The sequence below is a fragment of the Oncorhynchus mykiss genome, chromosome 21, assembly GCF_013265735.2.
Source record: "Oncorhynchus mykiss isolate Arlee chromosome 21, USDA_OmykA_1.1, whole genome shotgun sequence".
In the NCBI taxonomy this organism is placed as follows: domain Eukaryota; kingdom Metazoa; phylum Chordata; class Actinopteri; order Salmoniformes; family Salmonidae; genus Oncorhynchus; species Oncorhynchus mykiss.
Window position 1 is genome coordinate 19,101,431 of NC_048585.1, and position 20,818 is coordinate 19,122,248.

The window sequence follows — 20,818 nt, forward strand, 5'->3', positions numbered from 1 at the left end:
CCCTGCTTCGCTCTCTCTCCTTCTCTCCCTGCTTCGCTCTCTCTCCTTCTCTCCCTGCTTCGCTCTCTCTCCTTCTCTCCCTGCTTCGCTCTCTCTCCTTCTCTCCCTGCTTCACTCTCTCTCCTTCTCTCCCTCCTTCGCTCTCTCTCCCTTTATCTGTCTCCTTCTCTCTCCCTCCCTCCCTTTATCTCTGTCTCCTTCTCTCTCCCTCCCTTTATCTCTCTCCTTCTCTCTCCCTCCTTGGCTCTCTCTCCTCTCTCCCTCCTTCGCTCTCTCTCCCTTTATCTGTCTCCTCTCTCCTTCTTTCCCTCCTTCGCTCTCTCTCCCTTTATCTGTCTCCTTCTCTCTCCCTCCTTCGCTCTCTCTCCCTTTATCTGTCTCCTCTCTCCTCTCCCTGCTTCGCTCTCTCCTTCTCTCCCTGCTTCGCTCTCTCTCCTTCTCTCCCTTTATCTGTCTCCTTCTCTCCCTCCTTCGCTCTCTCTCCCTTTATCTGTCTCCTCTCTCCTTCTCTCCCTCCTTCGCTCTCTCTCCCTTTATCTGTCTCCTTCTCTCTCCTCTCCCTCCTTCGCTCTCTCTCCCTTTATCTGTCTCCTTCTCTCTCCTCTCCCTCCTTCGCTCTCTCTCCCTTTATCTGTATCCTTCTCTCTCCTTCTCTCCCTGCTTCGCTCTCTCTCCTTCTCTCCCTGCTTCGCTCTCTCTCCTTCTCTCCCTGCTTCGCTCTCTCTCCTTCTCTCCCTGCTTCGCTCTCTCTCCCTGCTTCGCTCTCTCTCCCTGCTTCACTCTCTCTCCTTCTCTCCCTGCTTCGCTCTCTCTCTCTCCCTCTCTCTCTCTCTCCTTTGCTCTCTCCTTCTCTCTCTCTCTCTCTCCTTTGCTCTCTCCTTCTCTCTCTCTCTCTCACCTTTGCTCTCTCCTTCTCTCCCTGCTTCGCTCTCTCTCCCTGCTTCGCTCTCTCTCCCTGCTTCGCTCTCTCTCCTTCTCTCTCTCTCCTTTGCTCTCTCCTTCTCTTTCTCTCTCCCTCTCTCTCTCTCCTTTGCTCTCTCCTTCTCTCCCTGCTTCGCTCTCTCTCCCTGCTTCGCTCTCTCTACTTCTCTCCCTGCTTAACTCTCTCTCCTTCTCTCTCTCTCCCTGCTTCGCTCTCTCTCCTTCTCTCCCTGCTTCGCTCTCTCTCCTTCTCTCCCTGCTTCGCTCTCTCTCCTTCTCTCCCTGCTTCGCTCTCTCTCCTTCTCTCCCTGCTTCGCTCTCTCTCCTTCTCTCCCTGCTTCGCTCTCTCTCCTTCTCTCCCTGCTTAACTCTCTCTCCTTCTCTCTCTCTCCCTGCTTAACTCTCTCTCCTTCTCTCTCTCTCCCTGCTTAACTCTCTCTCCTCCTCTCTCTCTCCCTGCTTCGCTCTCTCTCCTTCTCTCCCTGCTTCGCTCTCTCTCCTTCTCTCCCTGCTTCGCTCTCTCTCCTTCTCTCCCTGCTTCGCTCTCTCTCCTTCTCTCCCTGCTTCGCTCTCTCTCCTTCTCTCCCTGCTTCACTCTCTCTCCTCTCCCTGCTTCGCTCTCTCTCCTTCTCTCCCTGCTTCGCTCTCTCTCCTTCTCTCCCTGCTTCGCTCTCTCTCCTTCTCTCCCTGCTTCGCTCTCTCCTTCTCTCCCTGCTTCGCTCTCTCTCCTTCTCTCCCTGCTTCGCTCTCTCTCCTTCTCTCCCTGCTTCGCTCTCTCTCCTTCTCTCCCTGCTTCGCTCTCTCTCCTTCTCTCCCTGCTTAACTCTCTCTCCTTCTCTCTCTCTCCCTGCTTAACTCTCTCTCCTTCTCTCTCTCTCCCTGCTTAACTCTCTCTCCTCCTCTCTCTCTCCCTGCTTCGCTCTCTCTCCTTCTCTCCCTGCTTCGCTCTCTCTCCTTCTCTCCCTGCTTCGCTCTCTCTCCTTCTCTCCCTGCTTCGCTCTCTCTCCTTCTCTCCCTGCTTCGCTCTCTCTCCTTCTCTCCCTGCTTCACTCTCTCCTTCTCTCCCTGCTTCACTCTCTCTCCTTCTCTCCCTGCTTCGCTCTCTCTCCTTCTCTCCCTGCTTCGCTCTCTCTCCTTCTCTCCCTGCTTCGCTCTCTCTCCTTCTCTCCCTGCTTCGCTCTCTCTCCTTCTCTCCCTGCTTAACTCTCTCTCCTTCTCTCTCTCTCCCTGCTTAACTCTCTCTCCTTCTCTCTCTCTCCCTGCTTAACTCTCTCTCCTTCTCTCTCTCTCCCTGCTTAACTCTCTCTCCTCCTCTCTCTCTCCCTGCTTCGCTCTCTCTCCTTCTCTCCCTGCTTCGCTCTCTCTCCTTCTCTCCCTGCTTCGCTCTCTCTCCTTCTCTCCCTGCTTCGCTCTCTCTCCTTCTCTCCCTGCTTCGCTCTCTCTCCTTCTCTCCCTGCTTCGCTCTCTCTCCTTCTCTCCCTGCTTAACTCTCTCTCCTTCTCTCTCTCTCCCTGCTTAACTCTCTCTCCTCCTCTCTCTCTCCCTGCTTCGCTCTCTCTCCTTCTCTCCCTGCTTCGCTCTCTCTCCTTCTCTCCCTGCTTCGCTCTCTCTCCTTCTCTCCCTGCTTAACTCTCTCTCCTTCTCTCTCTCTCCCTGCTTAACTCTCTCTCCTTCTCTCTCTCCCTGCTTAACTCTCTCTCCTTCTCTCTCTCCCTGCTTAACTATCTCTCCTTCTCTCTCTCTCCCTGCTTAACTATCTCTCCTTCTCTCTCTCTCCCTGCTTAACTCTCTCTCCTCCTCTCTCTCTCCCTGCTTCGCTCTCTCTCCTTCTCTCCCTGCTTCGCTCTCTCTCCTTCTCTCCCTGCTTCGCTCTCTCTCCTTCTCTCCCTGCTTCGCTCTCTCTCCTTCTCTCCCTGCTTCGCTCTCTCTCCTTCTCTCCCTGCTTCGCTCTCTCTCCTCTCCCTGCTTAACTCTCTCTCCTTCTCTCTCTCTCCCTGCTTAACTCTCTCTCCTTCTCTCTCTCTCCCTGCTTACCTCTCTCTCCTCCTCTCTCTCTCCCTGCTTCGCTCTCTCTCCTTCTCTCCCTGCTTCGCTCTCTCTCCTCTCCCTGCTTCGCTCTCTCTCCTTCTCTCCCTGCTTCGCTCTCTCTCCTTCTCTCCCTGCTTCACTCTCTCCTTCTCTCCCTGCTTCACTCTCTCTCCTTCTCTCCCTGCTTCGCTCTCTCTCCTTCTCTCCCTGCTTCGCTCTCTCTCCTTCTCTCCCTGCTTCGCTCTCTCTCCTTCTCTCCCTGCTTAACTCTCTCTCCTTCTCTCTCTCTCCCTGCTTAACTCTCTCTCCTTCTCTCTCTCCCTGCTTAACTCTCTCTCCTTCTCTCTCTCCCTGCTTAACTATCTCTCCTTCTCTCTCTCTCCCTGCTTAACTATCTCTCCTTCTCTCTCTCTCCCTGCTTAACTCTCTCTCCTCCTCTCCCTGCTTCGCTCTCTCTCCTTCTCTCCCTGCTTCGCTCTCTCTCCTTCTCTCCCTGCTTCGCTCTCTCTCCTTCTCTCCCTGCTTCGCTCTCTCTCCTTCTCTCCCTGCTTCGCTCTCTCTCCTTCTCTCCCTGCTTCGCTCTCTCTCCTTCTCTCCCTGCTTCGCTCTCTCTCCTTCTCTCCCTGCTTCACTCTCTCTCCTTCTCTCCCTGCTTCGCTCTCTCTCCTTCTCTCCCTGCTTCGCTCTCTCTCCTTCTCTCCCTGCTTCGCTCTCTCTCCTTCTCTCCCTGCTTCGCTCTCTCTCCTTCTCTCCCTGCTTGGCTCTCTCTCCTTCTCTCCCTGCTTGGCTCTCTCTCCTTCTCTCCCTGCTTGGCTCTCTCTACTTCTCTCCCTGCTTCGCTCTCTCTACTTCTCTCCCTGCTTCGCCCTCCCTCTCCCCCTCCTCTATTGCAGCTGTTCTAAAGAAGGAAATCCACATTATTGCCTCCAAAGCCCAGCGTTAATCCGACAGTTTGGCTGAGCAGGGCTAGCCGTCAGACGCATCTTAGTCCCACAGTGGGAAAAAGGGGGTTGTGTGTGTGTGTGTGTGTATGTGTATGTGTGTGTGTGTGTGTGTGAGAATGTGGAAAGGGGCTGGTGTGTGTATGTGTGTGTATGTAAGAGCTTTTTCAAACTTATGGGAGATTCACAATATATATTGAATCTGTTTTCCCTAAATCAGCTTTGTTGTACAATTAAAGGTCTATACACCGCATTTCAAACAGTCTGCAATGATCTAATGAATTCAGGACTTGACCAGACTAAATAGAAACCTTCTACAACCGTAAGAGCCTCTAATAATGTCATTATTTTAATAAAATAGTTTAACATGCTTTTTTGCAATTCAACTGATCTGGCTTTCATGTGTTGGTGTGGATGTGTAAATGGGAATGTTAAAAGTCACAGCAGAAGAGAAGGAGACGAGACCAAGAAGACTACATGACAACGAGCAGATAAAAACAAATTACTTGATTCTTGTTATACAGGCATTTGGAATATCGAGGAAAAACATACATTTAAATTAATCTAATTAATTTGATATATCGCACAGCCCTAGTGTGTGTGTGTCTGGAAAAGGCCATCACATTGCATTACACTTACAAGCATGCAAGCACACGGACAAACACTTCCTCACCCCCACCAGCCACCTCTCCACATTCACACACACTCTTACCTGTGTCCGTTCAGTGATGCGTGGTGGAGGGGTGTGTACCCTGAACTGTCTGCACAGTTCACATTCAAGCCTCTCCACATGCTGTGGACACAAGACAGACAGACTGTAAGCCAACACGCACCAAGACACAGTCCTTACAATGGTATGCTTTCCAATTTAACTTGATTTTTGTTTTCCTGTAATTGAAAATCACACTTAAATCCACAACAGGTTTTCTATGTGTTGAGCACATGATCATGATAGACACTGAAGTACAAAAGAGACACAATATAGAAGCCCTTTTCTTTTAGCCTGATCACAGATCTGTTTGTGCCTTAGCCACATCACAATGACCATCAGAGTCAGCAAGACAGTGCAAACAGATCTGGGACCAGTCTACCGTTGTTCCATAGCATGTAACGGACTCGTTTTCCCATAACCTTCGAAGTCTCTCTCAAGTCAACTTCAATTTTCAATTTTAAGGGCTTTATTTTTATTGACATGGGAAACATATGTTTATTTTGCCAAAGCAAGTGAAATAGATAATAAACAAAAGTGAATTAAACAATAAAAAATGTACAGCAAACATTACACTCACAAAAGTTGCAAAATAAAAAAATACATTCCAAATGTCAATGTACATACAGTTGAAGTAGGAAGTTTACGTACACTTGGGTTGGAGTCATTAAAACTAGTTTACATACACTTAGGTTGGAGTCATTAAAACTAGTTTACATACACTTAGGTTGGAGTCATTAAAACTAGTTTACATACACTTAGGTTGGAGTCATTAAAACTAGTTTACATACACTTAGGTTGGAGTCATTAAAACTAGTTTACATATAATGACTCCAACCTAAGTGTATGTAAACTAGTTTTAATGACTCCAACCTAAGTGTATGTAAACTAGTTATAATGACTCCAACCTAAGTGTAACTCCAAATTTCAAACCACTCCAAATTTCTTGTTAACAAACTATAGTTTTGGCAAGTCGGTTAGGACATCTACTTTGTGTATGACACAAGTAATTTTTCCAACAATTGTTTACAGACAGATTATTTCACAATTCCAGTGGGTCAATTAGCCTGAGTCAAATGTAGGTGTACCTGTGGATGTATTTCAAGGCCTACCTTCAAACTCAGTGCCTCTCTGCTTGACATCATGGGAAAATCAAAAGAAATCAGCCAAGGCCTCAGAAAAAAAAATTGTAGACCGCCACAAGTCTGGTTCATCCTTGGGAACAATTTCCAAACACCTGAAGATACCACGTTCATCTGTACAAACAATAGTACGCAAGTATAAACACCATGGGGCCACGCAGCCGTCATACCGCTCAGGAAGGAGACGCGTTCTGTCTCCTAGAGATGAACGTACTTTGGTGCGAAAAGTGCAAATCAATCCAAGAACAACAGCAAAGGACCTTGTGAAGATGCTGGAGGAAACCAGTACAAAATGATCTATATCCACAGTAAAACGAGTCCTATATCGACATAACCTGAAAGGCTGCTCAGCAAGGAAGAAGCCACTGCTCCAAAACGGCCATAAAAAAGCCAGACTACGGTTTGCAACTGCACATGGGGACAAAGATCATACTTTTTGGAGAAATGTCCTCTGGTCTGATGAAACAAAAATAGAACCGTTTCCCATAATGACCACCATTATGTTTGGAGGAAACAGGGGAGGCTTGCAAGCTGAAGAACACCATCCCAACCTTGAAGCACGGGGGTGGCAGCATCATGTTGTGGGGGTGCTTTGCTGCAGGAGAAACTGGTGCACTTCACAAACTAGATGGCATCATGAGGGGAAATTATGTGGATATATTGAAGCAACATCTCAAGACATCAGTCAGGAAGTTAAAGCTTGGATGCAAATGGGTCTTCCAAATAGACAATGACCCCAAGCGTACTTCCAAAGTTGTGACAAAATGGCTTATGGACAACAAAGTCAAGGTATTCAAGGTATACAATTTGAAGGCAATGCTACTAAATACTAATTGAGTGTATGTAAACTTCTGACCCACTGGGAATGTGATGAAAGAAATAAAAGCTGAAATAATTCTCTACTATTATTCTGACATTTCTCATTGTTAAAATAAAGTGGTGATCATAACTGACCTAAAACAGGGATTTTTACTAGGATTAAATGTCAGGAATTGTGATAAACTGAGTTGCAATGTATTTGGCTAAGGTGTATGTAAACTTCTGACCCACTGGGAAGGTGATGAAAGAAATAAAAGCTGAAATAATTCTCTACTATTATTCTGACATTTCTCATTGTTAAAATAAAGTGGTGATCATAACTGACCTAAAACAGGGATTTTTACTAGGATTAAATGTCAGGAATTGTGATAAACTGAGTTGCAATGTATTTGGCTAAGGTGTATGTAAACTTCCGACGTCAACTGTATACAGTGTTGCAACGATGTGCAAATAGTTAAAGTACAGAAGGGAAAATAAATAAACATGGGTTGTATTTACAATGGTGTTTGTTCTTCACTGGTTGCCTTTTATTGTGGCAACAGCTCACAAATGTTGATGTTGTGATGGCAGACTGTGGTATTTCAGCCAATAGATATGGGAGTTTATGAAAATTGGATTTGTTTTCAAATTCTTTGTGGATCTGTGTAATCTGAGGGAAATACGTGTCTCTAAAATGGTCATACATTTGGCAGGTTACGAAGTGCAGCTCAGTTTCCACCTCATTTTGTGGGCAGTGAGCACATAGTCTTCTCTTGAGATCCATGTCTGCCTACGGCAGCCTTTCTCAATAGCAAGGCAATGCTCACTGAGTCTCTACATAGTCAAAGATTTCCTTAAGTTTGGGTCAGTCACTGTGGTCAGGTATTCGACCACTGTGTACTCTCTGTTTAAGGCCAAATAGCCTTCTAGTTTGCTCTGTTTTTTGTAAATTCTTTCCAATGTGTCAAGTAATTCTACTTTTGTTTTCTCATAATTTGGTTGGGTCTAATTGTGTTGCTTTCCTGGGGCTCTGTTTGTGTTTGTGAACAGAGTCCCAGGACCAGCTTGCTTAGGGGACCCGTCTCCAGGTTTATTTCTCTGTAGGTGATGGCTTTGTTATGGAAGATTTGTGAATTCGGCCTAATTCTGCTCTGCATGCATTTTATGGTGTTTTACGTTAAACACGGAGGATATTTTTGCACACCCTAACAAACAGCCTGAATAGTATACAGGTAGGCCAGTCACCACACCCTAACAAACAGCCTGAATAGTATACAGGTAGGCCAGTCACCACACCCTAACAAACAGCCTGAATAGTATACAGGTAGGCCAGTCACCACGCCCTAACAAACAGCCTGAATAGTATACAGGTAGGCCAGTCACCACACCCTAACAAACAGCCTGAATAGTATACAGGTAGGCCAGTCACCACACCCTAACAAACAGCCTGAATAGTATACAGGTAGGCCAGTCACCACACCCTAACAAACAGCCTGAATAGTATACAGGTAGGCCAGTCACCACACCCTAACAAACAGCCTGAATAGTATACAGGTAGGCCAGTCACCACACCCTAACAAACAGCCTGAATAGTATACAGGTAGGCCAGTCACCACACCCTAACAAACAGCCTGAATAGTATACAGGTAGGCCAGTCACCACACCCTAACAAACAGCCTGAATAGTATACAGGTAGGCCAGTCACCACACCCTAACAAACAGCCTGAATAGTATACAGGTAGGCCAGTCACCACACCCTAACAAACAGCCTGAATAGTATACAGGTAGGCCAGTCACCACACCCTAACAAACAGCCTGAATAGTATACAGGTAGGCCAGTCACCACGCCCTAACAAACAGCCTGAATAGTATACAGGTAGGCCAGTCACCACACCCTAACAAACAGCCTAAATAGTATACAGGTAGGCCAGTCACCACGCCCTAACAAACAGCCTGAATAGTATACAGGTAGGCCAGTCACCACACCCTAACAAACAGCCTGAATAGTATACAGGTAGGCCAGTCACCACACCCTAACAAACAGCCTGAATAGTATACAGGTAGGCCAGTCACCACGCCCTAACAAACAGCCTGAATAGTATACAGGTAGGCCAGTCACCACGCCCTAACAAACAGCCTGAATAGTATACAGGTAGGCCAGTCACCACACCCTAACAAACAGCCTGAATAGTATACAGGTAGGCCAGTCACCACACCCTAACAAACAGCCTGAATAGTATACAGGTAGGCCAGTCACCACACCCTAACAAACAGCCTGAATAGTATACAGGTAGGCCAGTCACCACACCCTAACAAACAGCCTGAATAGTATACAGGTAGGCCAGTCACCACACCCTATTTCACATTCTACACTCTATTATATTGCACATTCCACAGCCAATTCCCTAGTCTCCCCCACGCATTGTCTTGCAGTGGGCTCTATTCTCTTCTACTGTGCTTTCACTATGCGCACAAAAAGGCAAGAAGCAGTCCTCAAATTGAATTAGGGAGAAACATTAGATTAGAAATACATGTAAACATTCTTGTAGACTAGACGTCTGCTTATTTGGAGATTAGAGAAATATGCAGACTATGTCCTGTCTACTGCCCTTAGACACAACCTCTCTGTCTTTCCCCTCTGTCACCCCCCCCCCCTCTCTCCGTCACCCCCACCCCTCTCTCCGGTCACCCCCACCCCCTCTCTCCGTCACCCCCCCTCTCTCCGTCACCCCCCCCTCTCCGTCACCCCCCCTCTCTCCGTCATCCCCCCTCTCTCCGTCATCCCCCCCTCTCCGTCATCCCCCCCCTCTCCGTCATCCCCCCTCTCTCCGTCATCCCCCCTCTCTCCGTCATCCCCCCTCTCTCCGTCATCCCCCCTCTCTCCGTCATCCCCCCTCTCTCCGTCACCCCCCCACTCTCCGTCACCCCCCCACTCTCCGTCAACCCCCCACTCTCCGTCATCCCCCCTCTCTCCGTCATCCCCCCTCTCTCCGTCCACCCCCCATCTCTCCGTCCACCCCCCATCTCTCCGTCACCCCCCATCTCTCCGTCACCCTCCCTCTCTCCATCTGTTACAGAAGAAAGTGGACTTCTCAATATTGGTATGTTGGAGAAATTAAGAAAAAAATGAAGCGTTATGGATGTTACATGAAATGGATAAGCTTTATGGGGAGACTGAACATAACAGCAGAAGTCTAAGTTATATATTTGTATATTTTTTTATATTAAAAAAACTACTTATTTATTTTATTCATCCATAACCGTCATTTACATGGTTATACGATAATTATGCCAGCCCTAAATGTTGGTATATTTTGGGGGGCTTTCATAACACTCTTCTCATCTTTCTATCTATCTGAAAAACAGTACTACCAAGTATCAGAAACACATTTCAGCAGATCTTTTCCAAGATCCTCTGAACCAGAACAGATCATAGCCAGGATATCAACAACGGCTTCTGTAAAAGTCTGAAGAACACATCAGAACACACACACAAAATGTGTTGAATGCACACACTCCTGAAGCAAAGACATGATACATTAATATCCACCACAACCGTTATGAATGTTGCAGATATCATAATGGTGACCAGGAAAAAGGGAGAAACCACTGATATACCATATAAAACCTTGATGAAAGTTAACTTCAGAGAGACATCAGGAAGATGATCCAATGTTAGGTGGATGTTTTACAAAAACCTCTCCTAAATAAAACAAAGGGTGTAACATTGTCCCAGTCACCCCCTATCTTTTCATGACTGGAGACACTTCAATTTGGTCTGTATCGCTTCATTAACATCTCACCTTCCTAACCAACACTCGGGGACAGTTGTGTGTGGAGAAACGAGCTCTGTGCGCTCTACCAAAAGGCCATGAAATGACTTCTTTTTTTTAGAGACTTGGCCTCCTTTTAAAAACGTTTCCAATAAAGCTGAACTCCAACATACAGACCTTCAGGATAATTATTCATGTGGTTTCATTTGCAAATGACTAACTTTATTTTGGCATGATTAGGTTGACGTTCCCACGGAATCGCCCTATAGCCTCTAATAACATGACAGGAAATCAAAAGGACATGAAAACATAAGGGACTGGTGAGGAGATCGAAGGAGTGGAAGAAGGAAGGCATTCCTCATTTCCTGCTTGTGTGTTATTGGTTGTTGGTACCAGCTGTGGGAAGGTAACAGCACTGGAGGAACACACTAATTAACCTGACCGAGGTGGTGGACTGACACCCACACACACAGTGTCAATATTTTCACACATTCTCAAACACTTAAAAGGTATAAATATGCACACACACACACACACACACACACACACACACACACACAAGGAAAACCCCTTTCTACAGCCCAGATTTAATTCACCATCCCCAGACACATACAATCTCCCAGCAGCTCCAGGGCAGTAAATGCTGCTTGAGACAAAGTAATGCCATTACCAGACGTGTGTGAGAGATGGGGGTGAAGTCAGCCACACTCATTAGTGTGTGGGTGTAAAGGTTTTGAATGTGCACGCATTTAAAAATAAGTCTTTAAAAAGACACACACAAAGAGACAAAACAGTGCATTCAAACGTTGATTCACGTATCATGTATACAGCATTTATACCGTGTTCTAGCAAACAAAAACCCACTGAACTTTCACTTCAAAGTTAAGAAGTGTATAGGCATATGTCTCATGTTAAACCACACACTAAATCCAGTGGATGAGATGAACACACACACACACACACACACACACACACACACACACAACACCACGATGTGACATAAGCCCATGTGCATGACACTATAATGAAATGAAGAAAGACAAAACACACAACCTCAAGCATTTCTTTAAACTGAAAATCTCAGCTTGACTGAATAGAAATCCCATCCCTAAACCTGACTTAGAGAGTGGTGGTGTTTCTAAACCTACAACACATCTCAATTAGACAGACAAACACACACAAAGTCACAATGATACCACACAAATGTCACAATTCAACAAACACACACACACACACACACACACCAGTGCACTGACAACCATCTATGTGGCCAGTAACATGCTCAATAGGGTAAAGGTTGTGACGTCACAGGGTCATTCCACCTCAAAAAGCACAAGAAATAGGATATCGACAACCACCATCTCAGATTGTGATGAAATCGTTTCTGTAGATTATATACATTATATATAGTATATACAGTATGAGTTCTCAGTGTCAGACAAGTAGCATGGAGCTGTGGCTTGGAGTATTGCTTCTTCATCCCTGTGAATCTGGGGATGTTTTATTCCCCCTGTTCAGATCAATTAGCCATTGAAGTCGCTTGCATAAATGTGTGAAAGTACCAGGTTTTGCCCACTAGATGCCGCTGTTCCTGCTACTGCCGCACCGTTTGATAAATGTTGCTGGTCTCGTGTTTATTAAATGGATCACAACATTTTCTTTGCAATTTAGGGCCGAAAAACCAATAGCTTTTAATCATCATGATAAAATACATTGTTTGGCCAGCCTCACAATTATTATAATAATGATAATAATAATAATTATCATCTCTTCAAAAAAGCTCAACAGTAGTTAGACCATTCCTGGTGAACAAACCATTAGGCTACAGTAGTTCTAATGGTTTTAATGTTATGGTCTCGAATGGTCTTCAATGGTAAAAGTCCCAAACACACTGTATGGTGATTTGTAACGGTATTGGATTGAGTTTAATGGGAAATGTTACTAAATCACACTATATTACAGAGATGTTTTCTAGCAATTTTATGACCATGCAATGGTTTATAATTTTATTAGAGATGGCACAACATTTTAGTCACTAGCCCATTTCTCCATCAGTGTTGGTAAGAAAAGCCTTCATATGAGAATTGCACCATAGAGACAGCCCTCTCAGAGAGCTGCCATTTGTTGGACTATTTCAAGGAGGGTTGGGGTTGAAGCATTAGGTTGGTTCATTTATTTGTATTCAACCTTTACTTCACTCGGCAAGTCAGTTAAAAGAACAAATTCTTATTTACAATGACGGCCTACCTGCTAAGAGAAGGACAAACTGCGTTCATGGAGGACTGGCTTGTGAGGATGACTAAACAATTCATTTTCAGCATGAGCAAAGGTTATTGGTTTTCTACCCAAAGTTGCAAAATGTTGTGATCCATTTAATAAACACGAGACCAGCGACATTTATAAAACGGTGTGGCAGCAGCAGGAAACAGCGGCATCTAGTGGGCAAAACCTAGTAATTTCACACTCATTTATGCAAGCGACTTTAATGGCTAATTTATTGCCTGTTCACCAAATGAACAGGCAATATTCCAAGCCACAGCTCCTTACTACTTGTCAGACATAGTGAATTTATACTGTATACTGGTTGTTGGGGAAGGACTGGCGTGGGAGGTCCGTGGCTGGCTTTGGAACATTTTATTGGATTCCTCAGGTCTTACTCAATGGTAAGAAGAAGGTCAGTCCCAAATCGGATTTTAGGTACTATATTTGTTGAATATTATGTGAATCTTATAAATCCAATAGGATGCAATCAAATTAGCTTTATTTCTCAGAGATCAAATGAAATTTCAACAAAATAATGTTGCAGGAATGCCAATCTTATCTGTTTCTAACAACAGAAAGGATTCCAGAACAATCTGTGATGGTGGGTGTCAGAGCCTGCTGAAATGACATGGAACGACTCCACAGGAAGTTATTCATTAGGAGATCAAACTGCCCTCTGATCCACTTCACTCACACACACCCACACACACAGTGACTGGCAGGAGCAACTGACCCCTTTCTTGCATTCCGACTCGACAATAATGAAAACCAGACACGGTCAATCGATAGCCGCAGTACAAGCCCCATCCCCCTGGGATTCAGGAAGTCTATTGATGGGCTTTGATCATTGACCATCTTGTCATCCTGCCGGTCAGTTTGTCAGTGGGAGAGGGACACAGGATGTGACGGGGTTGCATCGTGAATGACACCCTATTCCATATACACTGAGTACATAAAACATGAAGAACTATTTCCATGAATGGGGTCTGGTAGCAGGTGCCAGGCTTGAGTGTGTCAAGAACTGCAACGCTGCTGGGTTTTTAAGCTTAACAGTTTCACATGTGCATCAAGAATGGTCCACCACCCAAAGGACATCCAGCCAACTTAACACAACTGTGGGAAGCATTGGAGTCAACATGGACCAGCATCCCTGTGGAACGCTTTCCACACCTTGTAGAGTCCATGCCTGGATGAACTGAGGCTGTTCTAAGGACAAAAGGGGATGGTGCAACTCAATATTAGGAAGGTTTTATTAATGTTTGGTATACTGCACTACTTTTGACCAGGGCCCATAAGGCAAAAGTAGTGCACTGCATAGGGACTAGGGTGCCAATTAGGATGCAAACGGGTAGTGATGTGGCATTTCTGTCTTCCTTAATAAATGTGGGACAATGCCTTGAGGCTTTAGCAGTTAAATGGCCTGAGTGGCTACGCTAATGAGTTGGAATTACTCAACACAGAGAATTCATGAAATGATCATCTCGATTTGTCTGAGAGTGAAATACCCTCTGTTCGTCCTAGTCGGACAATACCTGCTGCGTCTTGGTCGTCAAACTGCAAATAAACACCAATTCGAAGCTACGGCACACACACACACACACACACACACACACACACACACACACACACACCAGCAACCTACAGAAGTGTTTGACCTATTACTCCTCTCATAGATATTCTCCTCACAGTACATTGAACAGTGTTAAATTAATAATTAAAGTATATTTTAACACCATCTTAGAGTACATATGATACCACTCTACAGAATGTAAAAAGTACTCTGATAATAGTGTTACATTGTGATAGTTAATGTAACACTCTATAGTGCAGAAATGAACACTGCATTACACTTGCCGGTGTTACTCAAACGTAACACTATGGGGTAATTAACACTCACAGTGTTATTTCTATTCAACACTTGTGCTGATCTAGAGTTAACTCCTATTAGTGTTAAACCAAAACACTGTTACAGGCAGTCATTTTGGTTGTTGTTTTAAAGGGCAATTCCACTTTTCAACTTCATTATCTCCAGCACAATATCAGTGTCTACATACTGTATGTGAAAATGGCACAATTCTACATTCTGTACAGTACTTCAAATCAAATTTGATTGGTCACATACACATGTTTAGCAGATGTTAATGCGAGTGTAGCGAAATGCTTGTGCACTAACAAGTAATCTAACAATTCCCCAACAACTACCCAATACACACAAATCTAAAGGGGTGAATGAGAATATGTACATAAGTATATGGATGAGCGATGGCCGAGCGGCACAGGCAAGGTGCAATAGATGGTATAAAATACAGTATAAACATGTTATATGAGTAATGTAAGATATGTAAACATTATTAAAGGGGCGTTATTTAAAGTGGCATTGTTTAAAGTGACTAGTGATCCATTTATTAAAAAGTGTCCAGTGATTAGGTCTCAATGTAGGCAGCATCTTCTCTGAGGTAGTGATTGCTGTCTGATGGCCTTGAGATTGAAAAACAGCTTCTATCTCTCGGTCACAGCTTTGATGCACCTGTACTGACCTCACCTTCTGGATGATAGTTGTGTGAACAAGCAGTGGCTTGGTGTTGGTTGTTGTCCTTGAGGATCTTTTTGGCCTTCTTGTGACATCGAGTGCTGTAGGTGATGCGTTGTGCAGACCACACCACCCTCTGGAGAGCCTTGCGGTTGAAGACGGTGCAGTTGCCATATCAGCCTGTGATACAGTCCGACAGGATGCTCTCGATTGTGCATTTGTAAAAGTTTGTCAGGGTTTTGGGTGACAAGACACATTTCTTCAGCCTACTGAGGCTGTGTGGGTGGACCATTTCAGTTTGTCTGTGATGTGTACACCCAGGAACTTAAAACTGTCCACCTTCTCCACTGCTGTCCCTTTGTTGTAGATACAGGGGTGTCCTCTCTGCTGTTCCCTGAAGTCCACGATCATCTCTTTTGAGTGAGAGGTTGTTTTCCTGACACCAAACTCAGGTGCCCTCACCTCCTCCCTGTAGGCTGTCTCGTCGTTGTTGGTGATCAAGCCCACTACTGTTGTGTCTGCAAACTTGATGATTGAGTTGGAGGCGTGCGTGGCCACGCAGTCGTGGGTGAACAGGTAGTACAGGAGAAGGATGAGCACACACACATTTGTGGGGCCCAAGTGTTGAGGGTTAGCAAAGATGTTGTTTCCGACCTTCACCACCTGACGGTGGCCCATCAGAAAGTCCAGGACTCACTTGCGCAGGGTTGAGACCCAGATGAGATAGGGCAGTATGCAATGTTATGGCGATTGCGTCATCGGTGGACCTGTTGGGGCGGTATGCAAACTGAAGTGGGTCTAGAGTGGCCGGTAAGTTGACGGTGATATGATCCTTGGAGAGGAGAGGGCACAGTCATTGTTGCGAGCCGCGGCGGTGGCACTGTATTATCCGCAAAGCAGGCAAAGAAGGTCTGGAAGCGTGACGTCGGTGTCTGTGACGTGGCTGTTTTTGTAGTCCATGATTTCCTGTAGACCCTGCCACATAAGTCTCATGTATGAGCCATTGAATTGCGACTCCACCTTGCCCCGGCATTTCTCTTGTTTGATTGCCTTGCGGAGGGAATAACTACACTGTTTATATTCAGCCATATTTCCAGACCTCTTTCCATGGTTAAATGCGGTGGATTGCGTTTTCAGTTTTGGGCGAATGCCGCCATCCATCCACGGTTTCTGGTTAGGGTAGGTTTTAATAGTCACAGTGGGTACAACATCTTTAATGCACTTCTTTATAAAACACACTCACCGAGTCAGCGTATAGGTCAATGTTGTTCTCTGAGGCTGACCGGAACATATTACAGTCTGAGTGATCAAAACAATCTTGAAGCGTGGCTTCCAATTTGTCAGACCAGCGTTGAATGGTTCTCGTCACTGGTACATCCTGTTTGAGCTTCGGCCTATAAGACAGAATGAGCAAGATGGCATCGTGGTCGAATTTGCCGAAGGGAGGGCGGGGGAGGGCTTTGTATGCATCGCGGAAGTTAGAGTAGCAGTGGTTGAGAGTATTAGCCCTGCATGTCGTGCAATCAATATGCTGATAGAATTTAGGTAGCCTTGTTCTCAAATTTGATTTGTTAAAATCCCCAGCTACAATAAATGCATCCTCTGGATATACAGTTTCCAGTGAAGTTCCTTGAGGGCTCACCTTCTCTTGGTAGGTAAAATGGCCAGCATTTGATTGCAAGGAATTCTAGGTCGGGTGAGCAGATGGACTTCAGTTCCTGTATGTTGTTATGATTACACAATGAGTCGTTAATCATAAAGCACACCCCCACCCTTCCTCTTCCTCTTCCCAGAGAGGTGATTATCTTTGTCGGCGCGATGCATGGAGAACCCTGGTGGCTGAATCGATACCGACAACATATCCCGAGAGATCCATGTTTCCGTGAAACAGAGAATGTTAGATCTCTGATGTCTCTCTGGAAGGCAACCCTTGCTCGAATTTCATCTACCTTGTTGTCAAGAGACTGGACATTGGTGAGTAGTATACTCGGGAGCGGTGAGCACTGTGCACGTCTACGGAGCCTGACCAGAAGGCTGCTCCGTCTGCCCCCAGTGCGGTGCCGTTGTTTTGGGTCGGCTACTGGGATTAGATCCATTGTCCTGGGTGGTGTTCCGAGCAAGCGTTTCGCTGCACTCGCATTAACATCTGCTAACCATGTGTACGTGGCCAAGAAAATCTGATTTGAACAGAGGCTCCAATACGGGAAAGTCGTATTCCTTGTCGTAATGTTGGTAAGTTGATGCTGCTCTTATATCCAATAGTTCTTCCCGGCTGTATGTAATAAGACTTAAGATTTCCTGGGGTAACAGTGTAAGAAATAGCACATAACATTTTTTTTAAATACTGCATAGCTCCCTAAGAACTTTCCTTCTTTACTGTACCGTACTATACTCTATTTTTCTTTAGTGTACAGACTCTACTGCGCTGTACTGTTCAAACTTGTGAACCCAACTGTGGTTTGTGACTAGGATTTCCCATTGTAGCCAATTCAATTGCAGAAACTGTGTTACTGATTCGTCTGACATTCTGTTACCGATTTGTTAACGGAATTGAGTTCTAATCACTTAATAAATAATAAACAAAATTGATGTCAAGAAAAACACTAACTAATTGATAAGTCCACCTTTACTCGTTACTTCTGTAAACATTAATTATCCTCCCTCCTCATGAGAGAGAGAAATGAGAAAATATCTTCAAGATATGTGGGTTGTTGGTTACGGAATTTCAAGGCATAACATTTTTTCCAAATCTAACAATAAGTATTGATATTAGAAAACATCTATCAGAAAAAGTCTAAGACTGTTTGACCATCTGTTTGACCAAAATCAAAGCCTTTAGTTCCTTCCTTCTTCCTAATTTAACTCCTGAATCAACGCTAGAAATGCTACACTGAAAAATCAACACTGGCCAATTGCTACACTCTAGTATCAAGTGAGTGAGTGAGTGAGTGAGTGAGTGAGTGAGTGAGTGAGTGAGTGAGTGAGTGAGTGAGTGAGTGAGTGAGTGAGTGAGTGAGTGAGTGAGTGAGTGAGTGAGTGAGTGAGTGAGTGAGTGAGTGAGTGAGTGAGTGAGTGAGTGAGTGAGTGAGTGAGTGAGTGAGTGAGTGAGTGAGAGAGAGAGAGAGAGAGAGAGAGAGAGATTCTGCACAGATTCTGTCAGGCCTGGGCCCTGTAAATCTCAGTAAGACAAAAGTAATGGTGTTCCAAAAAAGGTCCAGCTGCCAGGACCACAAATACAAATTCCATCTAGACATCGTTGCCCTGGACGACACAAAAAAACTATACATACCTCGGGCTAAACATCAGCACAACAGGTAACTTCCACAAAGCTGTGACCTATCTGAGACAAGGCAAGAAGGGCCTTCGATGCCACCAAAAGAAACATAACATTCAACATACCAATTGGGATCTGGCTAAAAATACTTCAATCAGTTATAGAACCCATTGCCCTTTATGGTCGTGAGGTCTGGGCTCCGCTCACAAACCAAGAATTCACAAAATGGGACAAACGCCAAATTGCGACTCCGCATGCAGAATTATGCAAAAATATCCTCAGTGTACAACGTAAAACACCAAATAATGTATACATAGCAGAATTAGGCCGATACCCGCTAATGATTAAAATCCAGAAAAGAGCCGTTAAATTCTACAACCACTTAAAAGGAAGTGATTACCAAACCTTTCAAAACAAAGCCATCACCTACAGAGAGATGATCCTGGAGAAGAATCCCGTAAGCAAGCTGGTCCTTGGGCTCTGTTCAAACACAAACAGATCCAACCAAATCATGATAATACAAAAAGATAATTACTTAACACATTGGAAAGAATTAACCAACAAATTGAGGAAACTAGAATGTTATTTGGCCCGAAATAGAGAGTACACAGTGACATAAAAACTAACCACTGTGACTGACCCAAACTATGTGCAAAGCCTTGCTATTGAGAAGCCACCATAGCCGGTCTTCTCTTGAGAGCCAGGTCTGTCTATGTGCACACTGCCCACAAACTGAGGTGGAAACTGAGCTGCACTTCCTAACCCCCTGCCAAATGTATGACCATATTAGAGATATATTTCACTCAGACTACACAGATCCACAAATAATTCAAAAACAAACCCAGTTTGATAAACTCCCATATCTATTGGGTGAAATACCACAGTGTACCATCGCAGCAGCAAGATTTGTGACATGTTGGCACAAGAAAAGGGCAACCAGTGAAGAACAAACACAATTGTAAATACAACCCATATTTATGTTGATTTATTTGACCTTTTGTACTTTAACTATTTGCACATCGTTACAACACTGTACATAGACATAATGTGACATTTGAAATGTCTCTATTCCTCTGAAACCTTTGACTAACGTGTACTATTCATTTTATATTGTTTATTTAACTTTTTCTAATTAGCTATTTAACTTACTTTGGCAATGTAATCATGTTTCCCATGCCAATAAAGCCCTTTGAACTTAATTTAATTGAGGGGGGAGGGGGGGGGGTCTCTGAGCACAGTATACCAGTGAGAGACAGGGCTGTTCTGTTCCACTCTATTCTGTTGTAGTGCAAATGCATCCGTCCTTTATTTCTGCAACCAATCTATGGGAACAAAAACCCAATTTAATATAACATGATTTTTCAGCCGTCTCTTTTCTACACAGCATCCCAAATGGCACCCTATTACCTATATAGTGCAGCCTATGGGCCCTGGCTAAACATAGGGCACTATGTAGGGCTTAGGGTAACGGGTTTGGCGAAAGCAGCTGTTGCAGTCAGTGTCTAGGCTATTTCCAGACTAAGGCTGCAGATAGATACTGTTCTGTTCTTGAATGACAATCCGTTTTCCAGAATCTACAGGGAATATTTTTCTAGGAATACCTTTTACAGCTGTTGTGTTTCTGCTTATCTAATCGATAACGCTTTAGCTAGTTTTCATGTCGCACGATGATGACATCAGTGTGTGCGTCCTTTGTGTTTTCAGTCCCTCCAGCTACTGACCCATATTTTTCACATGCATGAAAGCGAGTGCACACACGCACGCACACTTTGCCAAAATCAGACAAGCCCAAGGTTCATTTTCCATGCCTTCCCAATCTGTCAATTCTTCTCCTCTCAGCCTAAGAGAAACTTTTCAGCTGTCCTCGCTCGACTCCCAGTTTATGGTGTTTTTAATATGAAACGCACCCCTTGCCCTTTCTAGGATTAGATTTTTTTACAGGCGTTAACCAGAACTGCTATGATGCATGGTGATCCAGCTAGGACCCCTGGCTCTACTAGGCTACTATTGTTTAAAACAACATCCAAGAGACTTTCAAAGTACCTCTCATCTGACATTAAGACATAAAGAAGAACATTTATATAGTAGAGGTATTCAGTTAACCCTCTCTGTAAACCAGTGTTACTCAATCCTAGATGACCCACAGGGTGTGCAGGCTTTTGTTCCAGACCAGTTGTAAAACACCTGATTTAACTAAACAAGGGCTTGAAGAGTAATTTATGTCTGATGGGAAGGACAGAGAGAGATGGGGGGGGGGGGGGGGGGGGGGGGGGGGTAGCGTGGGTGACCACTGCTCTTTTTAGCTTAAGTCAAACAGAGGGAAAAGGAAGGAGAGACTTTCTGTTGATTTGTCCTGCAGCCATTTCAATTAGTTGACGCTCTCAGCCAGCCAGCCAGCCAGCCAGCCAGCCAGCCAGCCAGTCTGTCTGTCTGCTTACCC

The 20,818-nt window shown here is 44.8% G+C and overlaps 1 protein-coding gene across 4 annotated transcripts in view; it reads right to left on the reverse strand.

The window, feature by feature from the left end:
* Positions 1–20,818, reverse strand: part of LOC110501015 (ankyrin repeat and sterile alpha motif domain-containing protein 1B) — a 308,010-nt gene that overhangs the window by 237,888 nt on the left and 49,304 nt on the right. For all 4 annotated transcript variants that reach the window (XR_005038543.1, XM_036957167.1, XM_036957166.1 and 1 more), the window contains exon 2: positions 4,603–4,683. Coding sequence is in view for 3 of the 4 variants with exons in the window: in XM_036957167.1 (XP_036813062.1) it covers positions 4,603–4,683 (81 nt within the window). In the remaining variant the exon portion in view is untranslated. The remainder of the gene's footprint in view (positions 1–4,602; positions 4,684–20,818) is intronic.